This window comes from Pomacea canaliculata, linkage group LG10 (assembly GCF_003073045.1).
Source record: "Pomacea canaliculata isolate SZHN2017 linkage group LG10, ASM307304v1, whole genome shotgun sequence".
Lineage (NCBI taxonomy): Eukaryota > Metazoa > Mollusca > Gastropoda > Architaenioglossa > Ampullariidae > Pomacea > Pomacea canaliculata.
In genome coordinates, this window is record NC_037599.1 from 20,086,208 (window position 1) to 20,112,395 (window position 26,188).

At 41.6% G+C, this 26,188-nt stretch overlaps 2 protein-coding genes across 6 annotated transcripts; both read left to right on the plus strand.

Moving 5' to 3' along the window:
- The first annotated feature begins 38 nt into the window (after nt 1-38).
- Nucleotides 39-16,959, plus strand: LOC112573331 (spermatogenesis-associated protein 6-like). Of its 5 annotated transcripts, none has more exons than XM_025253585.1 (13): nt 39-222; nt 1,045-1,182; nt 2,108-2,156; nt 3,030-3,202; nt 3,435-3,533; nt 3,983-4,035; nt 4,826-4,907; nt 7,254-7,350; nt 7,772-7,950; nt 9,444-9,519; nt 12,263-12,414; nt 14,853-14,941; nt 15,415-16,959. In XM_025253585.1, the coding sequence occupies exons 1-13, from the start codon at nt 175-177 to the stop codon at nt 15,575-15,577; spliced, it is 1,398 nt and encodes a 465-aa protein (XP_025109370.1). In that variant the 5' UTR covers nt 39-174; the 3' UTR covers nt 15,578-16,959. The 5 variants fall into 5 exon arrangements, with proteins under 5 accessions (XP_025109370.1, XP_025109369.1, XP_025109373.1 ...); XM_025253584.1 differs by having other exon boundaries at nt 41-222; nt 12,263-12,492; XM_025253588.1 differs by having other exon boundaries at nt 42-222; nt 14,853-14,964; nt 15,415-15,514.
- A 1,082-nt stretch (nt 16,960-18,041) lies between these two features.
- Nucleotides 18,042-25,148, plus strand: LOC112574261 (xylose isomerase-like). Its single transcript, XM_025255204.1, has 15 exons — nt 18,042-18,233; nt 19,041-19,117; nt 19,340-19,412; nt 19,695-19,836; nt 21,023-21,160; nt 21,399-21,508; nt 21,641-21,736; nt 22,182-22,265; nt 22,446-22,501; nt 22,784-22,854; nt 23,035-23,140; nt 23,468-23,570; nt 23,920-23,999; nt 24,239-24,313; nt 24,519-25,148. The coding sequence occupies exons 1-15, from the start codon at nt 18,146-18,148 to the stop codon at nt 24,600-24,602; spliced, it is 1,383 nt and encodes a 460-aa protein (XP_025110989.1). The 5' UTR covers nt 18,042-18,145; the 3' UTR covers nt 24,603-25,148.
- Nucleotides 25,149-26,188: the final 1,040 nt, after the last annotated feature.

A 26,188-nucleotide genomic window follows, 5' to 3' on the forward strand; every position in this document is an offset into this window, starting at 1 on the left:
TCTATTCATCTACGAGCTAACTTGCTCATGAGAACTCCCCCTCACGCAAATCGTTAGGTTAGTGTTATGCGTCCCTTGCAACGGGGCTATGGTACTGCAGAGCGCAGGCGGAAGGTTGTGGCATCACGATTGACAGTCTTGTTCTAGCTTACACATCACACAGGCTTTTGTATCATGTCCAGAAGGGCTTTGCGCTGTGTTGCTGATGTAACTATTCATGCGGTGAGTTTGATTTATTTACGGGGAAGTTTTATACAGAATTATTGAAGTGCCCTCACATTTGGGCAATCAGTAGGCAAGCCCTGTCATGTTCATCAGTGACCCGCTCATCGTATGAACTAAAGGACATTTTAAAGCATCACCATCAAAATCAGTCATACCCATGTAAACACACCCGATTCACTCACACACACAGTTTAATGGTTTACCATTACTGACTTATTGATTTTGCAAATAGTTTTATTTTATGGATCATTTAACAGGATTATTTTGCATTTTTTTCTTGACCCCTAAAATAAAGATTTAGCTAAATTAAAACTACCACTGATCAAGTAATGGCGTTTTAATATTTTTAAATGAGGTAGAAATATGAAATGTAAGTTCTCAGAGATTTTTTAGAAGTTCTATATAGATATGCATGGTCACTTTTATTCAATCTATTCTACAACAAAATCAGTAACCTTTCTTGTAAACTGGTTATAAATCAGTATGTTCTGTGTGAATGCATGCACATGATGTGATGTGTATGTTTGTACTGTCTGCATGCGTGCATTGATATTTTTAATATATATGTTTTTTCGTGTTTCTGCAAATATGTGTGTATTTAGTGGTCTTTAGGAAAAGATTAACCCATATTAAGGATTTTTTTGACTGATGTTTATGCTATGGTCTACTGGTAAATGTGTTAACAAGTTATTAAAATTTGCCGTATGGCAATATATTTTAACACATTTATTTTACTCTTATTTATTAAGTGGTATTCCAGTGCATTTTTCTGGGTAGTTTTGGGATTTCCTTAACATTATGGATATATTTTTCTGACAGGTGTCAGCACCTGGTGTGTGGTTGCCTAGCAAAGAAGATGTGTACCTTAGCATATCAATGTTTGGGCAGTACCGCAACACAAGGTGCCTCACTTCTGTTTTTCCTCTCATTATTCACGAGAAGTTTCGATTTGAAAAGGTAAGCATCTTCTATTTGGTTCAGTATATTGTTATAATGATGAAGGATGCAGATGACAGTGTCAAGGATTTTAAGTGTTGTTAGTTAGGTGCCTAATCATTTATTTATTTATTCATTCATTCCCTTGTCCTGTACTCATGGGCTAATTGTCAATGGATTAGGGAGGGAAGAAGAGGGTGCTGTACAAATATAGGTGTTGACAAAGCTTGCCACAGATGCCCCAGCATGTCCTGCATGGTATTGTCAGTCCACTCCCTTTTGTTTGCCAGCCAGTTCTTCTTTTGTCCTCCATGGTTTTGGCTTTACTCAAGAGTGCTTTGACAGATACTCATTGTGCCAGCTTAGATGGCCAGACCAGCCAAGCTTTTAGTTTTACTGTTGCCAGAAGGGAAAGTTGGCAAGGATTTTTTTTCCTTTGGAAGTGGCATGGCCACTCTTTAGGCCACTCTTTGCATAGTTTATTCCTTGTTGCTCCTTTGAGAAGCATAGGGCCGCAATTCTTTGCATGTGTTTCCATATCTACTAGAAGGGTAGGGAGAATCGATCATGAAAGTTGATGTGTAATGGTGAATGCTGTTGTTAAAGAAAAGTTAAGGCTGTCTCTAACTTCATTGGGGAGTGAGGTATTAAAGATTTCATGTTACTCAAGGACAGCATTATATGAGGGGGTGGGGCTCATCTCTTCCTCCTGCTTTACCAATGCCGTTGTGCATGCACACACATATATATATATTAATGTGCATGCATATATATATTCCTATTCATTTATTATTCTTTTCTGTTTCTTTTGGACTTCATGTAATACCTCTTTGCATGCATATGTATGTCTGTGCATGTTAGTTATTATAAGAAAAATCTGACTATAGCAGGTTGGTTGACTTTACTGCAGACTTAAAATCTTAATTGCTTGATCCCTTTGCTACAGACATACTACACCGCTTTGGATCCTGCAGAAGTGGCAGACTACCTAGAGGGTATGTATACTGAAGGATAAAAAAAATACAATTAAAAAATTTGTCAAAATTATTTTACCATTGAAGTATGTGTTCACAAGCTTTTCGTGGCAACTTGTGAAAGTTGCTTGTACTTTTGTGAATAAAGAACTAATAACCTGTAAAAGTTATTATTGTCAGTGGAATTTCTTTCATCAATTTGTGAGATGTAACACACTCCATCAGAGATAATACAATTTTTATTTTTGTAGCTTTAAAATACAAGTAAACTTATGAGTTGTAATTGCTTCTACAATTCACATAATAATAATAGGATTTATATAGTGCATTTCCCCACATAGAGGCAAGCTTAGTGCACTTTACGTGATTTAAAGGGCAAGGGGTAGTGATGCCCTATGATAGAGAAGGGCATCACAATCAGCAATCATACAAACATACATGCACAGTGAACATAGCCAGGAAGATGAAAGAACACAGAGAGGAGAAGCTGGAGAAAGTAACGGTCAGGGTAAACTGATTACTGTAGGTATTTCCAAAAGAGGTTTTAAGTCCCTGGAAAGCCCATAGTGTTTTTGCTACATGGAGAGACAGAGGCAAGACATTCAAAATACTAGGGCCAGTGAAAGAGAATGAGCGATGCCCAAACCTTTCCAGTCTGATATATGGGACAGCAAGAAAACTGGCTACATTCACTGTAGGTAAAGAGCAAACATGACTACATGTAGTAGAATATCGTATGTATTCAAGAAATGTCAAACACAGAGAGTTCACAGCAAGGTACTATACCTACAAGTTTTGCAAGACCTACCTTTCTGTGCAACTCATTTATCCCGTCATTTGAACCATGATTCTTTACACAGCAGATAAAATCATGCTGTAACATTCTACTTGCAGATGAACTAGTCATTTTTGAGTTGCTTCAGCTGTCTGAATACACAGATGGTGCTGTGCGTCTGGCCTCCTTCAGCACCAGCGCTCGCGAATTTCTGTATCCCTACCCCTCTCTTGCTCCTGTGTATTCATCTACTGATCGAGAAATCCTTTTCTCAAGGACAGTTGCTTTTCCTGTAAGTTTTAAGAAAACTTTCTTTTTTAAACACTTTTTTCAAGAGAGATTCTCCAGCTGTGAGTCTTTGTTCTATGTATTAAACATATTTAGCTTTGAGTTTTATTTTTAATCTTCCTTTCTATTTTAATGCATTTACTAGAAGCATGTCTATAATTATGAAACTGCTGTTTAGGCAATGTTCTTTTCATCTGCAAGATGTGTATGGATTTATCCCTATATTTGTTCTGCAGGGCATTTCCCCCAAGCTAGAATTTGCTACCAAGACAGTCATCAAAGAGTCTATTTCTCCAGAAGATGATGCTTTAGAGGATGCATTTGAACAGGAAAAGGTACTTACAATAGTTTCTTTTGCCAGGAGTTTTATAATTTCTTATGGGAATTTCTGTAGTTTAATGGTTAATGTACTTAAATAGGGTGGAAGGTCACTATATACATTGTTTGATGCCTACTCAGGCATGTGCCTGATAAATTCTCCCTATGCATCCAGCAGCTGAGATTAGCAGTAATCTGATGGGAAGAAACTGATTTATCAAAGAAGATAAAGGATGTGAAAGAAGAAGGCTGGGCTCCACCTTTTATATGCCATACCCCAGAGTGAACCACTTGTGTTCACTGCCTCTGCATCAGCTAGGCTAAGATTTCTTTATCCTATAGAGTGGAGAAATCACATTATATCAAGCATTGTGTTATAAATTTTTATATATTAAGTGTGATGTATTTTTTTCATTTTTTTTATTTCTCTGTGTGTGTGTGGGTGGGTCGGTGTACGTGAATACAGGAAAGAAGGACATGCAGAAAAACAAGGCGAAGCCCTACAAGACGTTTAAGAAGGTAATTTACTAACTGATCTCTCTATGCACCCACCACAAAGCTATTCAGTAAGGGTATCAAACTGCATGTATACTTTAATTCTGGACTTATTTCTGTTTTAATAAGAATTAACTAGAGGGTTATAAGTATGACACTTAAGAAAATCCACACCATCTGCTCAATCCTCACCAAACTTTTAAGGAATATTTCTTATCTCAGGGTCTAACTGTGGATAGTGTATATTGTTCTGGAGTATGTTTATTTTCTCCATTGTAAGATATTAAAAGCGCATATGAAGGTGAAAGGGAAATAGTCATGTGGTAGCTTCCCTTGAAAGTCATGCCCACACTGCTGAATTTCTAGTTAGGAAAGGGACATCAAAAGAACAAATGTTACACTATTTCACTACACAGATGCTGTGCTTTAATAAGATTGATTCAAATATACCAATAGATCAAAAATTGACAATAAAACGATAGTTGGAAAAGTTAGCAGCAGAAATCAACCAAGGCAAAGCTGGGTACCCTGCCTAGTAATCCATATTTACAGGATGTGACAAATAGAAGTTTTCAGCCAGATTTTGGAAACATTGTCATGAGCTAAGCCTTCTTTTTAAAATAATTCTATATGCACTTTGGTTAATCTCTAAGTGAAAAAAAGGAAAAAATTATAGTGAAATTACTGCAACAGTTCTGATTTCTCTCCATGAGCAGAAGATTGAGTTGTCCTCTCTTCTGTACTCACAGTTTGGGGGCTATGAGCCTGACCCATACTTCATGCTGCCCACCACTTCTTCTCTTTTTTGCTCTAGGTCTGGATCTTTGTCCCGGGATTTAGGTGACATTGACCTGGACAGTACCATTGACACTCGCCCCCCATTTGTCGTCCGCAAGGTGAGAGCCCCATGGAACTTCATGTGAACTGCCTAAACATATTATACACTGTTTGTCTACCAGTTAGATGAGTACTTTAGTAAAAAAGTGTGCTTAAAGGTTTAAGAGGCAGTAATCTAATCTTTATCAGCAAACAAACTAATATGGTTTTAGTTTCTTTTGTTCATGGATTTTCACACATTTAACTGTAAGTGGACATCCAGCCAGCAGCTATAGACCTTGACATCTGCACAGACCCACCAAGCCTGGAAGAAGTGACAGCAGCAGTCAAGACAATGAAGAGCGGCAAAGCACCAGGGGCAGATGGAATAACAGCAGAGATGTTGAAAGCAGATATAAATGTGACAGCTCCCAAGCTGATCTGAAATCTTCAGGCAAATTTGGGAATCAGGGCAGGTCCTGTTGCGTGGAAGACAGGGCTCATCTTCAAGTTACCCAAGAAAGGAGATCTTGGAGACTGCAATAATTGGAGGGGCATAACACTTCTTTCCCTCACCAGCAAGGTCTTCAGCAAGATTGTTTTGTCAAGACTGACGGCAACTCTTGAGAAAAGCCTCCGACCACAGCAAGCAGGATTTCGCCCTGGCGATCCTGCTCTGAACACATCTTCATTCTGCGACAGATTCTGGAGCAGAGCAACGAATGGAACACACCGCTGTACATCAATTTCATCGACCTGGAGAAGGCTTTGACAGCATCCACCGAGAGTCCTTATGGAAGATCCTGAGACATTACGGAGTCCCTGCAAAACTTGTTCAGGTCATTGCAATGCTGTACAGCGATTTCAAATCCAGTTGTCTGTGACACGGAGCTCACAGACCCTTCAACGTCAGTACCGGGGTGAAGCAGGGCTGCATTCTGTCGCCGTTCCTCTTCATCCTGGCCATGGACTGGATCATGAAGACTTCCACCAACAGTGAGAGGAGAGGGATCAGATGGACCATGACTATGAACAGCAACAACAGCGCTAGAAGACTTAGACTTTGCTGATGACATTGCCCTGCTGTCACACCCCACCAAGACATGCAGGAAAAAACAAAGGCCTTCTCAGAAACAGCTGGAAACCTTGGCTTGAAGGTCAGCACAAAGAAACGAAAAGTATGAGAGTGAACGCAGAGTCCAAGACAGCATCAAACTAAATGGAGAAGAGATTGAGGAAGTTGACAGTTTCACCTATCTTGGGTCCAAAATGTCAAACACCGGGGATGCGGAGGTGGAGATTCGAGCCCGACTGGCGAAAGCCAGCCAGGCCTTCGCCTCACTCAGGAGCACATGGAAGGCAAAAAACATCAGCCAGAAGATCAAGCTGAGAATCTTCAAGTCAAATGTGATCAGCACCCTCCTTTATGGATCAGAATCTTGGAAGATGACCAAAACCATCAGTAACAAGCTTGACGTCTTCCAAAACAGATGCCTCAGGCGCATACTTAACATCTTTTGGCCAAACACCATCACAATGAAGAACTCCACCGAAGAACTGAAACCGAGTCCATCACCACGCAGTTCAACGAAGGCGTTGGCGATGGATTGGACATGTGCTCCGCCAGCAGACAGCAACCTTTCCAGAGTCGCCCTACGATGGACTCCAGACGGCCGAAGAAAACGAGGCCGCCCAAAGGAAACTTGGAGAAGAACAGTGGAAAGGGAGATGAAGGAAAGGGCTGGACATGGGGTCACACTAGAGCGGGTTTCAGCCGATCGACATCGGTGGCGGACTCTGGTTGAGGCCTTATGTGCAACCTGATGCACGAAGAGGAATAGATAGATAGATAGGATATGTATGCAAAAGATGGCCATTGGTTCTGCTTGTCATGCTGTTTCTATAGAGTCCAATGGTCTGAATTATGAGACAGTTTTCTGCTTTATTATGATGTAGCCCCCAAACATTTTGTAACCTTTCTTTTGTGGAATATAGTATCTGACAGGGCTTCTGCTTACGCAAAAAATTGTGTACAGTACACATTAAAAGTTCGGAGGACCCCTTCAATTTTCGTCAATAGGGTCCCCTTCAAATTTGGGCGAAGAACAGGGACCCCTTAAAAATCTGAAGAAGGTGTCCCTGGGACCCAAAAGAATTTAGCCTTAGCAGAAGCCCTGATCTGAAGTGGATTGTTATGGATCTAAAGTGAAAGCCAGAAATGAACGATGGTACTGTTACAGATGTAAAGTAATGGGCACAAAAAATGAATGTGGTAACATAACATTTGATGATGTTTCATCTTGGATACATTTTGTTCACATCATAAAAATTGCAAGATGTGTATATATGCGTAATCAGATGCATAAATTGTTTTTCCAGTCCATACATACACACAGACATACATACATGCTGTCTTCTGTTCTCAGCTTGATAAAAGCCTCATTGGCCGTGTTCCGGGCAGTGGACATGATACTCATGCCAAGTCCAAACCAAAGAAACCAAAGCGTTCAGTTTCCTATTCCAGTAAGGATTGTTTCTTTCATAAACAATTAAACTATTTCCTATTCACAAATAATTATAGCAGCAGAAAGCAGTACTCTCAAGACCAAAGATTATGTTAGAATATTTTGCCTTTAATCTCCAAGAAATGGGATCTCTAATGATTTATACATATCATTAATATCTGATTGGTGTGTTTTATTTTCTTTGTAGAAAACTTATGATTACTGCAGAAAACCTACCTGGAAATACATTCTGAAAGAAAGAAGCAGCATTATTTTTCAGTACCCAAATCATACATAATTAGAATGAAAAGCAAAAATATTTAAGGGCAATGCAACTCGTATCTGACAAGTAAAATGGGACTTAAATTTGTATTATAACACAGATGCAAGCCTAATCCTAGGACCCAAACCTCCATAGCTGATTTGTTTATGATCTGCAGTACATTACCCACCTGACACATACTGTACTTGCCCCCCATCTTCACTGAGGTGGTCACCTTATCATCTTTATCACTGTGTGGTGTGCAAGGTCTACGAAAGACTTTTCGGTCGGCCCTATTGGGGCCATGCTACATGCTACTGTCCATCAAAAATATCTCCCTGGTGTTGTAGAGACGAGGTTTTCAACCATGATCTTGTTTAGATTTCCTTCTTCAATTCCTGTTTTTTTGTATGGTTATTCTGGTGTGTGTATTTGGTTATATTCTCATGCATGGTTATTTAATAATGATAGTAATAATAAACGTATTTACTTAGTGCATTTCCTTGCATGAAGGCAAGCTCAGTTAGCTTTACAAGAGACAACGGACAGTAGATAATGATGCTATATGACAGAGATGCTAAGGATAGGAATACGGGAGGATTACAGTAGGTAAGAGACAAGTTTTAAGTCCAGAGCACAAAGCATGTATAGTATCCCCAATGTACGGAGAAACAGAGACAGAGCATTCCCGGGAAAGGTAGAATGATGGCCAATATTCTCCAGTCTGATATGTGGGACATTGAGAAAACTGGAATGGGCAAAGTGAACTTACCTGCCAGGCTGGTAGCGCCACACCACGCTCAGATTGTGACGAGGCTATGAACCAGACAATAGTACAGTGTATATATATATATGCATGTGCATGATGGCTTTGAAAATGGTGTTAAAATTTTCACTGTTTCTTCTTTCACAGCTTTTTTTTATGTTCAATGCTTTGTTGTTTTATTTCTGCATGTGTTAAAGGTGATGACCTTGATCTTAATCTTGATCCTGCCCCACTCAAGCATCAGTACCACTTAGAGAAGGTAATGGTTGGGATCGTGTATCAAACAGAATTCGGGATGGTATCTAATACCACATATATCTCTGGACTGCTGGCATTCTGCCAAGACCAATTCTTTAACCTTTAAAAAATTATAGGCTGTCAGGTCTTGGTGAACTATTTATGAATTTAATATCCAGAACTGTGATAAAATTTTAAAGGTTAGCAGTATATACAAGCAATAATTTTATTTCTCAGTCACTTTTTCTTTCCTTCTTTTTTTGGCAAAATTTGCTGACCATGCACTTCTTAAAAGTTAGAGCCAACAAACTGAAAACACAGCAGACTATAAAGCTTAGAGCTTTTGTATATCCATCAGCATGAGAGTTCACATCGTCTTCTTTTCTTCATGTTAATTGTTAAATCAGAAGCAAATATAGGGAATTTACCTCATTCTAGAAGTTAACACAGAAAATTTGTCTGCAAGCAGAGCAGAGATATATGCCTGTGCTACTGCTGGTACAACTTAGATTCAGCTCTCCTATACTAACACAGAACTTGAAAATTTGAAAATTATAATTTCATTTTAAATTAAATTATGATCCCTGGGTGTTCGTACTTTTTATAAACAAATGTTCCATACATAAATTTAGAAGTGACTGGTATGCTCCTATATAAAAAGCAGCAGATGTGAAGGAAGAAGCATGTATTTCAATATTTCATTGACAATACTTTTTCTGTTACCTTACTGAATATATTTCCAACTTAAGGAGCTACCTGGAAATTAGTAGTCATGTAGTCATCAAACATCATGTAGTCAATCACTGTTTAAAAATAAATTCTTGTTTCTTTTTGGACATTATGGCAGGTCATACGTGAGCCACTAAGAGATCCTTTGCCAGTGTATAAGTCAAAGTTTGTTTCATCTGTCAATGGCGATGAAGGTGAGTCTTCTGTGTTCTAAATGTAAATAGAATTATTTGCATCCAAACATGTTTTTTATGCATTTGTTTACCTGCATAGGTGCACATAATAGGTGTTGTTGTCATGTGCTTTTATTTGAATTGAAGTGGATTCAGAGAGTGTTTGGTGCTTAATGCCTCTTGTTTTTGTAATTAGTCCAGTAGGGTGAAGGTAAAATATTTGTGACTTTTACAGTAGGGATCACACCTATTTACAGCACTATGCTCCTCAAAGGAGCAACAAGGAAGAAAAAACTAAACATAGTTGTTTGTCCTTCGATCCTTCACATGTCTCAAGCACTGAGAGCAGATTTCTTTATAAGCGTGATCATGCATCATATAAATCGCATTATTATTACTTCTGCTACCTGAGTACTGTATTTACAAGGATGATCATTGAGGGGAGGGGTGTCCTTGGATACTAAACTTACAGGGCTGACCATTGGTGTTTTCCTTGGGTACTTTATTTATAGGGATGACCACTGGAGTAATTGCCTGAGTACTCTCTAACTTCCTCCCCATTTATTACTCCTTCCTCTAACCTTGACCTTTCATTAACATCTCAGTGGCGTAGGAAGATGTTCGGCGTTGGGGGGGCAAACTCCCTGTTGACAGTGAACGGCGTTCGCACTCGCACATTACGTAAAAAAGGATGGGGGGGGGGGTACTGCACGCACGTACACAGTGGTAGCATCACAACACGCTGCTTTATTGTTAAAAGGCAAAGCAGCATTAAATAAGAAAAAAAAACCAAATTAAAGAATGACTCCCGGCTACCAAAAATTATACCTAAAAAGAAAACACCAAACCCCCGTGACAGCAACGATCAACATTCCAGCTCTGCACATATACACCAGCGCGCACACACCTATGCACACATGCGCGCATGCACAGGCTTGCGCAGTCACACTCGGTCACACACCGTACACGTCTGCATACTGGCCAGGTAGCCATCGGGTGGAAAAACAAAGGTAAAGATTAATTAAGCCTACTCACCCAACGGCTCGTGACACGCGTTGTTCTATCTCAAAACAAACGCGGGGAAAATACGCTGGTTGCTGGAACCCTCTTCTACACACCACACCAGTTCCAGCGACAGTACACACAGCACGTGGCAAACCCCCGACTACTCCCAGAGACGGGCACAGGTCTCTCCGCCCCGCCGTCTTCCCAGTCCACATATACCTGTGTGGCAGGTTTCTATAGGCTTCAAGAAACCTCCAGAACCTTTCCCTACCCACAGGGCCCAGCGTCCGCGAGATAATACACGTTACAAAGAGACACAGCCTTATACCTGAACTCGGTGTCCGCACACCGTGGGAAAATAGCCCCATCCACCCCAAAGAGAACCAAAGAGAGGAAGGGACGCAAGGCTACCGTATAATTAAGGGCCATAAACTGGCCAGACCACCGTGGCCAGGGGACGAAACTAGGGTGGGAATGGCCTCAGGCCTCGACGGTGCTGAGCCAGCGATGCGACACGTTCTATGGCCATCTACCAAAACACGGACACATATATACAAACCAAACAGTATAACACATATAACTTATGTTGAGTACCAGCCACAGTCGTTGATGATAAAAGAGTGCCCTTGTGTAGTTTTAGAAATGTTACTTATGCACTTCCCCTGAGTCGTAGATAGCAATAATACCAGTCTCTCTGTCTCTAAAGAAAACTACCAATATAGGGACTCGGAGTCTTTGCCTTCCTCATGCTTCGCTAGCTTTTCACAAAGTGTAAGGGTTCCTGTCTGATTGGCAAGACTCACTGGGGTATTGCTATGCAACTAATTCGTTACTGGCATTCTGTGTTCCCGATGGCCAGTGCGGCCCCTTCGGTTGTAAGCGATAGCAGATAATTTTAGGGTGACAGCGAGTGGGTGGGGGATGTTTGATGTTGGTCAAACGAAAACCGCCAAAGAAAAGGCGTCGCATTATGGGGCAGGGGGAGGGAGACCACACTCGATGTACCGATGTACTGTCCGGCTGCTTTCTTCGCTCAGGCTTCAACACAGCCTGCAATTAGCATGGCAAACAATACCAACGGACTGTCCCGATCTGATCGTCAGAGGTGCTAGAGCCTCCACTTGCCTCAGGGCCGCTTTTGTGACGGTGATGACCGTCTCCTCTCTACGTTCCCCTACCTTCTTTGGTTCTTTGCTCTTTGTGAGGAATTACGTCTCAAATATTGGGGGGGCAAAAGGATATTCCTGCCCCCCCCTGTATTTTCTTTGGGGGGGCGGCTGCCCCCGCTGCCCCCCTGGTTCCTACGCCACTGTCATCTGAGTAGAAACACTTTCACCAACAAGTCAACATACCACCCAGCGAACAGTAGCTCTTGTCCAGGAAGTTATATAGTTGGTGATGCTTGATTTTTGTTAATGCTCTTAAAAACTAGCCTCTAACATTTTCCTATTTCACATTCTAAATTGATGCTGTTGTAATTAAATTGATCTAAAATAGAACACTTTTTTGGTTCAATATATAATGTATCCATGTCAGTGGTGGTAGCTATATCAATTTTTAAGCATGAGTTAACAAGTTAATTGAAAGATATATTGAGTGTTAAATAAAATGTAAATATCACAATCTGACCTAAATTGACACGCAGCATGAGTTCCCTATACATATATGAACTTTACATTTTCTAGAATACTTGCAAAACTTAATATCTCTCTGAGGTACCGAACAGAGGACTAAAGTCTGTAGACTGTGGGTGTTTCAGATGCTGAAGTGGCAGAGCTGACATCCCGCACCAGATCATACTATCACCCTCGGCCTCGCTCTGCCAGTCCTATATTGTATCGCTCCAGCTTTGAAGATCGCTATGGCAGCCGACCATACTCACCTAACCTGTATTCACACCTCACTGATCGTGTAAGCAGAGCCCTTGAACGCTCAGCTCGGCGCCTGGAGATGCTGGGCCGCCAGTCTCCAATCTATCGTCCATACTCGGTACCTTCCTTGTGCATGTGTGCGCGTGGCTCAGTGATCTGCTGGCTTGTGGGAGGCGTGGGTGGGAAATAAGAATAAAGAAATAAGAAACAGGTTTTTCTAGCTTAGATAAATTGCAGTTAAATCCCATAAATAACCAAAGCAGATGTTTAGATTCTACAGATTCTATCCCTTATTTCTACTTGGATATTTAACCACTATATATTTGTTATTACTCTAAAAGTGAGGGGCTTATGCTCATTATAATGCAAGATGCAAACATTTACCTGGAGAAAGAGATCAACACCCTGATATTTCTGAAGAACAATAGTCACCATGCAGTAGACATACATGATTAACGCATTCCCATTTTTCTTGCTGGTCTTAGCATCGGTCATATGGTTTAATGTGTCGCCAGTCAGTTTCAATTTCAGATGTTGTGTCTGAGATAGAAATCTGTTCAGAGAATGAGGCAAAAACATGCCACACTGCACACTTCTTGCTGTCTTCTGCCTGTCTGTCTTTTATCTTTTGATGTTGTATTGTTTGTCCTGAACTCAGCATTTCTTCCATGATAGGATGGCCTCCTTGGGTCAGTGATGACCATGGATGGTGCATCCTAGCATCACTAGTCGGCTGCTTTGCTGTGGGTGCTGTGCCTGTGTCTGACTAGACCAGCGTGCTAGCAACAGTCACTATTACAGTGAACACGTCTGTGTATTCTAACTTGTGCTTCTGAACTGATAGAATGCCTGTGCTCCTTGTTATGTGCCTATTTGTCAGCTGCAGCATTCAATAGCTTCTCTTCCCTAGATGTTGGGCTAGAGTACTTCTCCATCTTGTGCAGTCAGCTGCAAGACTCCTAGTTCTCAGAGTCAAGATCAAGTGTTCCTGTCTCGCACTTGCAGATATCTATATACCGCAATTTAGAGTGATCAGTGGTTCTCCTCCCAGTCGCCAGTTCACCACAGAGTATGTCTTCTGGAATACAGCCATTCTAAATGTGGTGAACATGTTCCAGAGACTGTTCCTGCTGGTTTTGTGCAAGCAGTGCAGCAACCTGTACACTCCTGTCATTTTATAGCCTTCTCTGAAATGGATTGTAAAGCATCTTGCGTCTGCAGATGCTGAAGAAACGCGCTATACAAATACAAATGTACTCATTATTATTATTACTGTTATTGTCATTATTACGACTACTACTACGACGACGACTACCACTTTGTACAGTATGAATTATGTAGCGGTCTAAATATTGTTTCACTTAGCCTATGAAGGTCAGGCAATAAGCTTGCAACTGAACTGAACTACTCATAATGCAGCTGGTAATTTTGTTCATATTCTACTTTGTGTTTGGTAATGGAAAAGAGGTGTGGTTTTTTTATTTTTGGTTATTATTTATACAGTGGCGTAGGAAGATGCTCAGCTTTCTTCTTATTATTATTCTTATTCCTTTCCGCCCCCAGTGAAGCATAGGGCCGCAACTACACCACGCCATCGGATCCGGTTGTGGGCGTTCCTCTCCATTTGGGACCATGTCATCCCAGCTGCCTCCGTCTCGCCGTAGACCGATCTCTTCCATGGCTGTCTGTGGCTCCCAACCCTGCGCCGCTCCTGTGGGTTCCACCCCAGAGTTTGTCTCGTTAAATTGTCGGCCGGCTTTCACAAAGTGTGACCGATCCACCCCCACTTCTGCTTCTTAATGTCTTGGCTGGCATGTTTCTGGTTGGTTCTCTCCCACAAATCTGTATTGGGGATCTTCTCGGGCCATCTGATGTTGAGGGTGTGACGGACACATCTGTTGATGAATGTCTGAATCTTGTTGGTGATGGTGTTTGTCACACGCCATGTCTCAGATCCATACAGAAGGACTGACTTTACATTTGCGCTAAAGATGCGGTTCTTAGTGTGTAAAGCCTTGTAGTTCCAGATAGGTCGCAGGATGTGGAATGCAAGCCTGGCTTTATTTACATCTTCATCTGCACCTCTGTCTTTGCTATGCTACCAAGATAGGTGAAACGGTCAGTCTCTGTAATACATTCCTCATGTAGTTGGAGTGAGGCTTCTAACTTCTTGCTGACCCGCATTGCCTCCATCTTCTTGATGTTGATTGTTCAGCTTTAGAGGTGGCAAACTTCATGGTGACAGTGAACGATGTTCACATTCTTTCCTCCTCAGTATCTTTTTTGAGGGGGAAGGCTCCCCCTCCCCAATCCTGGTTCCTACGCCACTGTTATGAAAAGGAATAGGTTGGAGCTATTTGTGGTTTTTTTTTTTGGTTTTTTTTTTTTTGCAAGCTTTTGTCTGGACACCAAATCCATCATTAGTACTCTTTTGGGATATGTGTTCAACAACAAGTTACATGTATGACCTTATTGCAGAGTCTGGGCAGATACACACCCCGATATTCACCCGTTGACAGAGATCTTCTGGACTTGGAGATAGCCACCAGCCTAGCGAAGAGTCGGAGGTATATTCCCTTATACTGAATGGGTTAGTTTCTTTTTCTTGGCTTTATCTCTTCTTTCTTTGCCATTTCTTTCTGCTGCTTTTCATTTTCTGTTGAGATGTTGATGGGTGATTGCGCAGCAAAGATACATATATCACTGACATTGAGCAGAGAAAGATACATATATCACAGACATTGCTAGTGCAGTGAACTGTCAATGGAGAGGAGCGAGGAGACTCATGAACACGGCACTCTATACTTGTCACATGAAGAGAACAGATAGACCTCAAAACACAAAATGTTTATTGGCTTACAGACTGCAGCAGTCGGTTAACTGAAAGAATAAGTTATCATTTCAGTGATCAGAATATGTATCTTGATATTATAAGTATGTGATGATTTAAATTTTATGTACAGTAGTTGTTATTGTAATGACGACTTTGGTGAGGAGGGAAAGCCGTGTCACATTATGATATTCTTTTCTGGCCTTGCAGCCCAGCAAGTCTTGTCCACCTTGACAAAGGCCAGTACTGGACTCAGAATGCAGCAGCAGTGAGCGGTTTGTCGCATCAAGAAGTCTTTAAAAACAATCTCAAAAAAATCTACAACCGCCTATACCGCACTGCTTGCCAGCAAGATCCCCGGATGAGGACATAGATGTTTAACACTCAGGTCTAAGTTTCTGAAAAAGCCATCATATTTTTTCTCATATTCTGTTAGGATATAGAAATTTTTCAATTGCTCATTATCTTTGTTGTTCTTTTTGTATGGTACTTCAGTAACATCGTTCATTTTTCAGAGAAAGAAGAATTAGAAAGTATTTTGTGTGCTGTTATAGTATCCACAATCATCATCAGATTTACCTCTACATTCGAAGTATGAATTTCTGTTTTCTTAAATGTTTAGTCTTTGTATTGTTGTGCCTTAATCAAATCTTGACTGATCTGTTTTAGATAGATTTTTTGATTTTTTTTAATCTTAAAACTTGTCAAAAAGGATTTTAATTCTTTTGATACATAACATGGTTTATCAGTTCTAAAAAATTGATCATTCACAATATGCTTTAGAAAAAAGCAAGACTTTTTGAGTTAGTTGTAGGAAAGTCTCAGTTACTCTACATATATATTTGACACCAACACAAAAAAATTATTACTTAAAGGGTGAGCATACCGAAACATTTTTTTGGCATGATGGGGACATTGCTTGTTTTTGTTTATATACAAAGTGGAGAGGCTGGTTTTTATTGCTTTTTTTGTTTTGTGGGCAAGACTGTTTAGGCTACTAAACTGCTCATCTTTTTTTAATGAGAAGTTAGGGATTTCCTCATCAAAATATTTTATTTTTAACACAAACCACTAATATTTTTTTCTCACACTGCGGAATAAGAAAACCTTTTAAATTGTTTTGTCTGTGTTTACAATTATAATTCAGCTTTTGTTATCACAATACCTTAGTCTTTTATTATACTCTGAATAAAATGTTTTAGAGATAAAGATTGTGAAACAGTGTGAACAGAATAATTCAAAAAAGTACCTTAGACTTCTAGTAGTATAGTAGTATTGGTGGGAATTTTTAGACATAGTTTTTTGTGGGGTTTTTTTTTGTTGGTGTTGTCTTTTTATTTATTCTGTTGTTGTTGTTTTTTGACAAGGACAAATTTTAAACTCATTAAGAAGATAGGACATCAAAGGCCTTTCTGTGCTTTTCTTCTTTTTGAACAAGTACATGTTTTTATACTGTCATTTAATATTTTAATTTTCAAGTACATCGAAATATTTGTTTAAAAATCTGTAGTTTATACTCAGTGTTGCTCACAGAAATCACTGGAACTTTGAACTACAATCACTTATAACAAAAATTCCAAATTATGGTCTGTGATATGTTATGATATTCTTTGGTTCCTTGGAAACATTATCCAATATATATTTTTTTTAGAAAAATAAAGGTTTCTTTCAAATGAGCTATACCTTTGAATATTATTTATACATAAACAATATATTGATGTAAGTTTGTGGAAATAAATTATTATCAAGCATGAATTCTTTGTGTAAAGAGTATGCATCTAACAGAACGAGAGAGAGATTTGACCAGGAAGTTCTGTGGATATGACGAGCTGATGTGTAGGCATTACAGTACTTGCATCAACAAATCCAACTAAGTTGGAGATAGATAAGTCAGTCAGCCGTCCCTTGACCGGTACATGTCGTTGGGGGGAAGCACGTGTATAGACGCGGCAGCTGACAGGGCCCGCTAGTCTCGCCTATTGTGGGCGATAGTCAGCAGGTCCTGTACAGGTCGACCAGTTCGATCAGTCTTTGACCTTCGTAATCCAGTTCTTACTCTGACCACCGCGACCTCGACTACCCTCCAAGGTGCCTTGAAAGACAGTCTTCGACAGGGTGTCGTGCCGGGTCACATGACCAAAGAAGACCCGCTTACGTCGTCTGACTGTTGAAAGGAGAGGTTCCTGGTGTCCTGAGTGTAGCAATCTTGTTTCGTACAAAGTCTTTGGTTTTGTGTCCTTTGCATGAGATCCGGAGCAGCCTTCTCAGGCACTTTGTTCTCCAATGCCTGCATGGATTCTCTTTTCCGTCTCGGCTATCGTCACTATACCATGGATTTGCACAGCTTATCTCGTGGGTGGAAGACGAGTTATGTAACAACGATCAGAACTACTTTTCAAGTCTTTATAACAGAATTAAGCATCGTCATGTTTGTGTGGAATTCTTCCGCTTCTTTACTCGATTATTTTAGATACTACAGCCTATAAGTCTATAGCCCAGTTGTTTAAAAGAAGATAAAAAAAACCCTACCAAAGTATCCATCAAATTTTATACACATGGAGAAGGTAAATCTAAAGGGTTTCTATCTCCTGACTCTGGACAGTGAACGTTTAAATAAGGGCACAGTCTAGGGCACAGAGTGACAAAGGCAACCTTCTGCTCCGAACCCATGTGCTCTCCTCCCTTCCCTGATCCTCCTACAGACAGTGCTATATGGATACCTACCTGCTTTGTATCAGTGTAGAGACTATAAATAACAATATAGACTCTGATCAGCGGCTCAGTGTACATGCGTTGTACCACACGAGGCATGCGCAAGGGGGCGGCACTCTGATCCCACGTCTCGTGACAGTTACCCAGGGGGCGCTGCGTGTGAGCAGCGTGAGGACGGCAGAAGGGGAGTGCGCCTTGTTCACAGTTCAGCTCAAACGTGGAAAGAACAATGTCGTCGTTTGCACCCGCCTCCGGTGATGCAGCCGCAGCCAAGAACTTTGCTGCTTACGACCAGCAAAACGCCGAATTTTTTGCAGGTGAGAAAAAGTTTTTTTCTTCAGCAGCACTCGTGGCGGATTGGGGTTAAGGTCTAGCGATGAGAGCGTTTGCAGACGATCACGTAGGTCACGGCGCATGCGCGAATTATTTGAAAGTGTTGCATGGGTTTCCTTCAGTTTTTCAGCTGTATCTCTGTATCTCTGGTCCTCATGAAATTCTTACTCACAATATACACAGTTTGTGACCCAGCATTCTTCTCGCGTTCGAAGTTGGCGAGATACCGAGAAATGTACTGTAGGACCCACAACTCGAATTAAATGTCTATATAGTGCATACACTGCACTGCATAAGTGATAACAAGAGGTCTACACAGTTAAATAAACACGATGGATAAATTTTATTTAAATAAATTTTAATGTAAAGATCGCTTTTGGATTTCACGCTAAAAGATCGAAATTTTGAGAGATAGAAAACCTGTTACTTCCATAATGTCTGCATTGTATTGTTTTTTTTTTTTATACTTTATCGCTCGTTCTGCCGTCTTCCTTTGTATGCCTGCATTCGTTTGGTGTACTTTTCACTTTCATATCAGTCAGAGCAATAGGATATGCTTGTAGTTGTAGAATCTCTAACATAATGGACCAGGGAAAGGGGGGGGGGACACTTTGCAAGGTGTTATCTTCCCATTGTCTTATGGCCCGTTTATATTGTCTTATCGGAAGAGTGAACTACGCGAGAACTTGTAATATTATCAGATGCCTTAGCATGGCTAAGGGACTGGCAACACTGAGATACAAGCTGGAGTTTTGAAGTGAGGTTGACAGACGCCTTCTGGTTGTTCGCAGGAATCGGTAACATCCCCTACAAACCTGATGCAGGTCCCGACGATGGCCTCGTTTTCAGACAGTACAACTCCAAGGAAGTAAGTGTTCCGCTGTGTGACAATGTTTAATTCGTCCAGTTGTGACAATGTGTACATCGTGCAGCTGCTTTTCGACAGACAGCTGCGACAATAGCGAGCTTGAAATGTGTCGAGGAAGCGATGTCCATGACGATGAGCTCAGTAGTTTGAACAGCGCTCACACGTTTGAGTGTCGCGATGGCTTAGCTGTAAACAAAATCAGTAGCATCGTTATCTTTACAGGTGGTGATGGGGAAAACCATGGAAGAATGGCTGCGTTTCTCTGTCTGCTTCTGGCACACTTTCCGCGGGACAGGTAGGATCGACTTACATTCTGCTTTTTGATGTCATGATTTTAATGTCATAATCATTGCAAGAGAATTTAAACCGTCTCGGAGGCTTTGCGAGGGAACCGAAATTAGTAATGGACATTTTGGAAGTTTGTATCTTGATAAGAAGTAAACGCATTTTCATTTGAAAATGCGCACACGCACAAGTTAGCTTCAAACATCCTGCGAATGGGATGACGTGAGAGAAGAGAGTTGCTAACGATGGTGACGATTAATAGTACAAGTTCCTTGATTCACGTGCATGGCAGGTGCCGACCCGTTCGGATTCCCTACTCTTGACCGACCTTGGGATGACGGCAGCAACTCGATGGCCAACGCCAAGCGTCGTCTGCGTGCTGCCTTTGAATTTTTCTCCAAACTTGGCGTGAAATACTGGACATTCCACGACAGGTAGGTCTCATGGATTTGAATTTTAAACACGTTTCTCAAAGGAAAGACAAAGAAGACAGATAGTGACGGAACAGTTTTCACGATGGGTAAGTCTCGTCGATTCGAATAGTGAAACCTTAATTGTTACGCTAGAGGACTGTCAGCTTTAGCCTGTTTGTCATGTAATTTCTGAACATATCTTGGATCCAGTTTGCACATTCCACTTTTCCGTTGCAACAGCTGTATCTAGTGTTGTCTTGTTCATTCTCATCCCTTGTCAGATTCTCGGTGGAAATAGCTCTCTCGCTTTTGTACGCAGCTTCAAACTCGATCCGTCGATTACAGCAAAGGCTGTGAAGACAGCTTCATTATCGTCTACCTGAACTTGATAAGTAGTGAAAAATACGCCAAGGCGTCCGTTATCAAGACGTGTCTTTACACGAGCCGAGATTTTAACCCATGACTTTAGATAGGGAGACACACACACAACCCGCAGTTTCAATGCCATGGCCAGACACTGGGGTAGCATACCAGTTTCGATAGGTGTGAGTGGCAAACAGCTTAATTCTTGAGGACTCATGCAGAGGGTTGACATGTTATCGAGGGTAAGGTCAGCATCAGCGCATGGTCATAATGTCAGTTCAGTTAAAGGCTTCGTTAAAGTACTGACTGTTGACGGGAAAGCTGTGCTATGCTGCACAACCGTTCAACCTTGACATTTGGACCCGCAACCTACATCTCTTGCCGAAACTCGCAAAATATACGAGACCTTCACCTAACGTTTCAGTAGTGCTGAGTGTGGCCACTTCAGTTAAAACCTGAAATTTATCTTTTGCTAAGAGCGAAGGGTATTCTAGTTGCATGGAGAAAGATACGCAGGGCTTTAGCTTACGATTAAGTGTAATTGTTATGTATAAACTCAGGAAAAGATGTGAAAGAAAGCTGGTTGGTATGGTCTGTGCAATTTTTTTTGGATTAAAAAAATTTTTTGATTTCTAGTTTTACCTTTTTTTTTTATTTCAGGCGTTGCAGATACTGTACAAACTTTCAAGTTATTTCACATACCTGAGTGATTAGAAAATCATTTCTATCCTGCTAACGTGAGCATTACCATCATACAAAGTACCATGCATAGCTTCTCATCCCTCGTCCATCGCCGCAGTTATCACAGCCTTCACTGAGGTCATTTTGGGGAATATGTGTGCAGGGACATCGCTCCTGAAGGCGCCACAGTAGAGGAATCGGCCAAAAACCTGGACGAGATCACGGATTTGGCTCTGGAGCTGCAGAACAAGACTGAAGTGAAACTGCTGTGGGCGACTTGCAACCTGTTCTCCAGTCCTCGGTGAGTGAAAAGAGGCAGTGCAGTATTAAACGGGTATTTATCTATGTACGGTATTACATGTATAACCAGTGTGAATATGTACTTATTGCGTATTATTTAAATGAAATATATTTAAGATTTTCATAATTTCTTATTTTAGTCTGATAGTAGTGGGAGGGGGCCGGGTACGGCTGTGGAGAGTTGGCGAAGGAGACGTTCCATGACAGATTTCAGACTTGGATCTGTGGTGCTTCGACAGGTATATGAATGGTGCCGCCACAAACCCAGATGCCCACGTGGTTGCATTTGCCGCTGCCCAGGTGAAGAAAGGACTGGATGTAGCCAAAAAGCTGGGCGCGGAGAACTTTGGTAAGAAGTCAATTTGTAGTAGTTTATTTTCAGGGGAGACATATTAGAATGTCGTGATAGTTATTCTTATTATTTTATTGGAGAGATGATTAGGACAAGAATCTCTGACATTCTTTCTGAACTATGTTCCAGTCTTCTGGGGAGGCCGTGAGGGCTATCACTCACTGCTGAACACCAACGTGCGGGCGGAACTGGACCACCTGGCTGCCTTCTTCCGCATGGCCATCGGTCAGTGACAACACGGCATTATCCTTACCTGTAGCATATAGCTCTCCTCATAGGAGAAGTGATTGTAGCTAAGCACGGGTCACGTACTCGCAAACAGACACACGAGCAAGGTGGGCTGTTTAGAGCAGACTATAATGCGAAAGATGAATTAAGCACAGTTCTTATCGGAATTATTTTAACTAATTTACCTTTCGGTCCGCATGTAATCCGCTTGCATCCAAGCTGGATAAAGAGACTTTGTCGGCACTGATTAACAATTAAAGCGCATAATTTAACGCTTTGCCAATTGTATGAATACAGGTACTGTTGTAAAGAATCTGACTAAATAATTGGGAATTCAATCGAGATAAGCACACAGGATTGCGTCAGAAAGTATTTGGTAATGTGTTGCGATTAAAATTTTGATCATCAACTTCTCCTTTGTTTGCCTGCTTGGATTTAACAGCTTACAAAAAGAAAATCGGGTTCAATGGAGTTTTTCTGATCGAGCCCAAGCCCAAGGAGCCCAGCAAGCATCAGTATGACTACGGTGAGGAATAATGTCAATTAATGCCATTACGGCAGTTTTACGTGATGTGTGCTTATTGCTGTTATCTGGTAGGTTTTTATTCCCGCCCCTTGCTTTCTTCCTATGATGCAGTCTGCATCTGTCTAGCCCAAAATGCCATATGTAGCCACATGTCGATAATCGCCTGCATTTTGCTTGCAGACGCCATGACAGTCATCGCCTTCCTCAAGACTTACGGGCTTGACGGCGAAGTCAAGGTAACTAGCCACCGGCGCTTAACAGTAGACCGCCAACCAGTTGTCATGTGACGAGCTGTGATGTGCTAAAACTTCCTGTTTTATTTTTGTCGCAAGCTTATCAGTTGGCGTCCTCGATACATACGGCCCAAAAGAAACAAGGGACAATGGCATGTGCTCACTTTCTCTTTTTTAATCAACGGCAAGTGTAAATCTGTATCACAACCATAATAGAGATGACTTCGATTTAAAGTTTTAATTTGTGTAAGTTCCACATTACAAACTTGTTTTTTCTGGCCACAGCTGAACATCGAGCCTAACCACACAACGCTTGCGGGCCATTCCTACGAACACGATATCATCATGGCGTCTGCGTACGTATTTTGTCAGAATGTTCCTTTAATAAGTTGAGTCTGTTTGCTGTACACACTTCCAAGTAAACAACCAGCCTAAAGAAAAAGCAATCTGCCGACGTTTGCTGCTAATATTTCATTTTATATTTAGCACCATTCAAGCTGTTTTGCTGACATCTTTTTCTGTTAACTTCCGTTCAGCTACGGCCTTCTGGGCTCTATTGACGCCAACACGGGGTCCCCTGACCTGGGCTGGGACACGGATCAGTTCCCCATGGATGTGCGCAACTGCACTATGGTTGCTAAGGTATGGTGTGCACGATTCCCTCGCGGAATTGTCTTTTAGCCTCAGAGATCGCTGTAGAACCCTTTCGCACAAAATGCTTTGACTTACATAGACTTATCTATCTTACAAATTGTATAGAGATAAAACTTGCTGTGTATTTGAAAGTGGTTTCTTCAGGCTGTAATTTTTGGTGCAGTTAATACACGTTCGCTTCTCTGTGTGGAAGGGAGAGGTGGTTCTCTTGGCCTGGTGTCTAGTTTTCATATAAAAGTTTATTGAATTCAGTGAGTTGTCTTAAGGAACTGGCCTCAAAACAAAAATTTCATTCCTGATTGCTTATCTATACAGACCATTCTGGAGCAGGGCGGCATCGCACCGGGAGGCTTGAACTTCGACTGCAAAGTCCGGCGGGAGTCTACAGAGCTTGCTGACATGTTCACTGCTCACATAGGTGACTGCCAAATAATTTGTTGATGCCTTATCGGTGTATCTTTTAGTACATGCGCTCATAAGATCACATGTTTATACTTGTAATACAGGTAGATGATTATATCATGAATATGGTTATGAAGCTGCATTATCTTAAGTCGATCTTCGACACATTTTGGAGGAACTAACCAGAATGTGGTCTGTTGTCGCGGTGTTACCAAGTCGAACCTCACTGGTACCTTCATTGTGTGCAGTGTCAGGTGAAATAGAGGCCGTTGGTTCCTTCTGCATCAGTGACGTTCGCAAACGTTCTCTGGTGTTCAGTCGAGCCGAAGTAATCGTTCTCAAGTTCATGTTTACACTCTTTGCAGGTGGCATGGATACGCTGGCCCGCGGATTGAGATGTGCCGCCAAGATTCTCGAGGACAATGTGTTGCCCCGGTATGTCAAGGTGAGTATTATTCACTTGTACACGTGTCCACATCTCCTATGCTGCATGCATGATGTAGGGTATGTGATCCATAACCGGAGGCTAGGGAAGGGGATGGTGTAACTTGACAAAATCTATTCTGCTGCAAAGTGGCAGGGTTGGCGATGATGGCGGGATAACGGGTGATGAGATACAAAGCCTTCCAATGGTATATCGTTAGCCAACTCGCTGAGCGACTGACTGGCTAATATGTGTCACAGGAGAGATACAGCAGCTTCAACAGCGGCATAGGAGCCAAAATTGCCAGCGGAGAGGCCACCCTAGAGGACTGCGAGGTGAATACTTTTCTTTGTGGTTGTCTGTGTAAGTGTTTACCTTGCATGTGTAAAACGGCAATCTTCTCAAGGGAAGTAAATCTATTTTAAGTACAGTGTCGAGCGAAGACAATTGCTTCCCTTCTATTGACAATCTCGACACTTACCCACAAACACGTGCGGTTGCAGACACGAACCTGAAGTCACACGTTCTCCAATGTTGCAGGCGTATGTAAAGGAGCAAGGAGAGCCTCAGCGGGCGTCAGGCAGGCAAGAGCTGTACGAGAGCATCCTCAACTACTACATCTAAGTTATCGCGGCTCCCAGTCACCTTTTGGAACACGACTAACTCACCTGCCGCTCGACATCGATCAAGTCCGCGATGTCACATCACAAGCGTCACTCATGTCTTCATTCCTTTTGTTTGGCCATTGTCACACACACACACATACACACACTAAAATACATGCGTGGTCAAGATTAGTTTCATGGTGGTAGACACACGCCCTCAACTCCAGTATCCAGATTTACACAGACGACTGGTAAACTTCTACAACGACCTCGAAATGACAACGTTTTTCGTAAAAACGCTGCAATTGCATTAAAATGAAATGGAGACGGTTGTAGGCTTAGCTGCAACTGCAGCCATCGGCTTCGAAGCTAAACTGGCACGAATATGGATGGCTAGGAAAGTGTGTCATGAGTGTGAAAGGTCAGTGGCTCCGATGTTGAACTGATTCTTGATGTTGTCTGCCCACTCTTGAGTGTGGTATAGTTAAACGTTTCCTTGTAAAGTCGGTGTAAAAATGTCCAGTGTAAAGAGTCTGGTTCAAACCAATAAATTTGTTTAATCTTGTTTTCTGATGACCGTGAGCAACAGTGTGTGAATGATCATCAGATGACCTAACCTTAAGCTGTAGCAATTGCGCATTTTAACAAATAACTGTTACCTGGGACTATATGGATCCTATTATATTGGGAATTTTCTTTTTCTGTGGACCAAGGACTTGATCTGCCACCGTTGATCTTCAAGACCTGGCTTACGTTCCAAATCCCATTCAGAAATATGCACTGATCTCTAAGTGTGGAGTAACCAGGCGGGCAAGGAACACCAACAGTGGGAATAATAGGATTTGAACGCTGAACGAGTCGTTACAAGCAGTAACTGAACACAACTCACGAGACAGCAAAACACTGTCCTTCCAATCCACGATCTTTCGCTTGACAAGGACGGTCCCGCCATTGCGTCGGGGTCAGAGTTTAGGTCACCGAATTGTCAAGCTCAGTAAGAAATCTTTAGTGCCTTCACGGTGCTCGATAATGCTGTCAGTGTATGTCACACCTAACTAATAATCGTGAAATAGCTTACAACATTCTCAGCAGACGTTAGCCGAGGGGATCAATACACCAACTGCAGAAAGGTGGGGAGGGGGAAGGTGATATATTGTCCCTCACAGCCATAACTGTAGGTCGAATAAAGGAGCAGAAAACTTTAGGAGTTCAAGAAAAAAGAGTTGGCAGTGCTAGACGGAGTTGACGAAAAAAGACTATGCACCGTGAGGACTTCTTGCTATAGCAGTATGCAGCTGATTGAAACAACCGAAGCAGAAATGGTGGTAACAGTTAATGTTCGTGGTAATTGTCTGTTTTGGCACAACGATGGTAAAATTTACACTGGAGGTACAGGTGACAGTAAACTTTGCCTCAATTACAAGAGCAGGTAAAAAGGATTATGCCGGTATTTCACTGGCAAGAGATTATGTCGGTATTTTGCTGACAAGAGATGAGTGGGTAAATGGAGAATGACTCTCATGTGTGTAGGAGGATTGGGGTAGAGAGAATGGCGATTACGATGGCACACGTTTCCGAGAAGGATTTACTGTAATGACAGTCCAG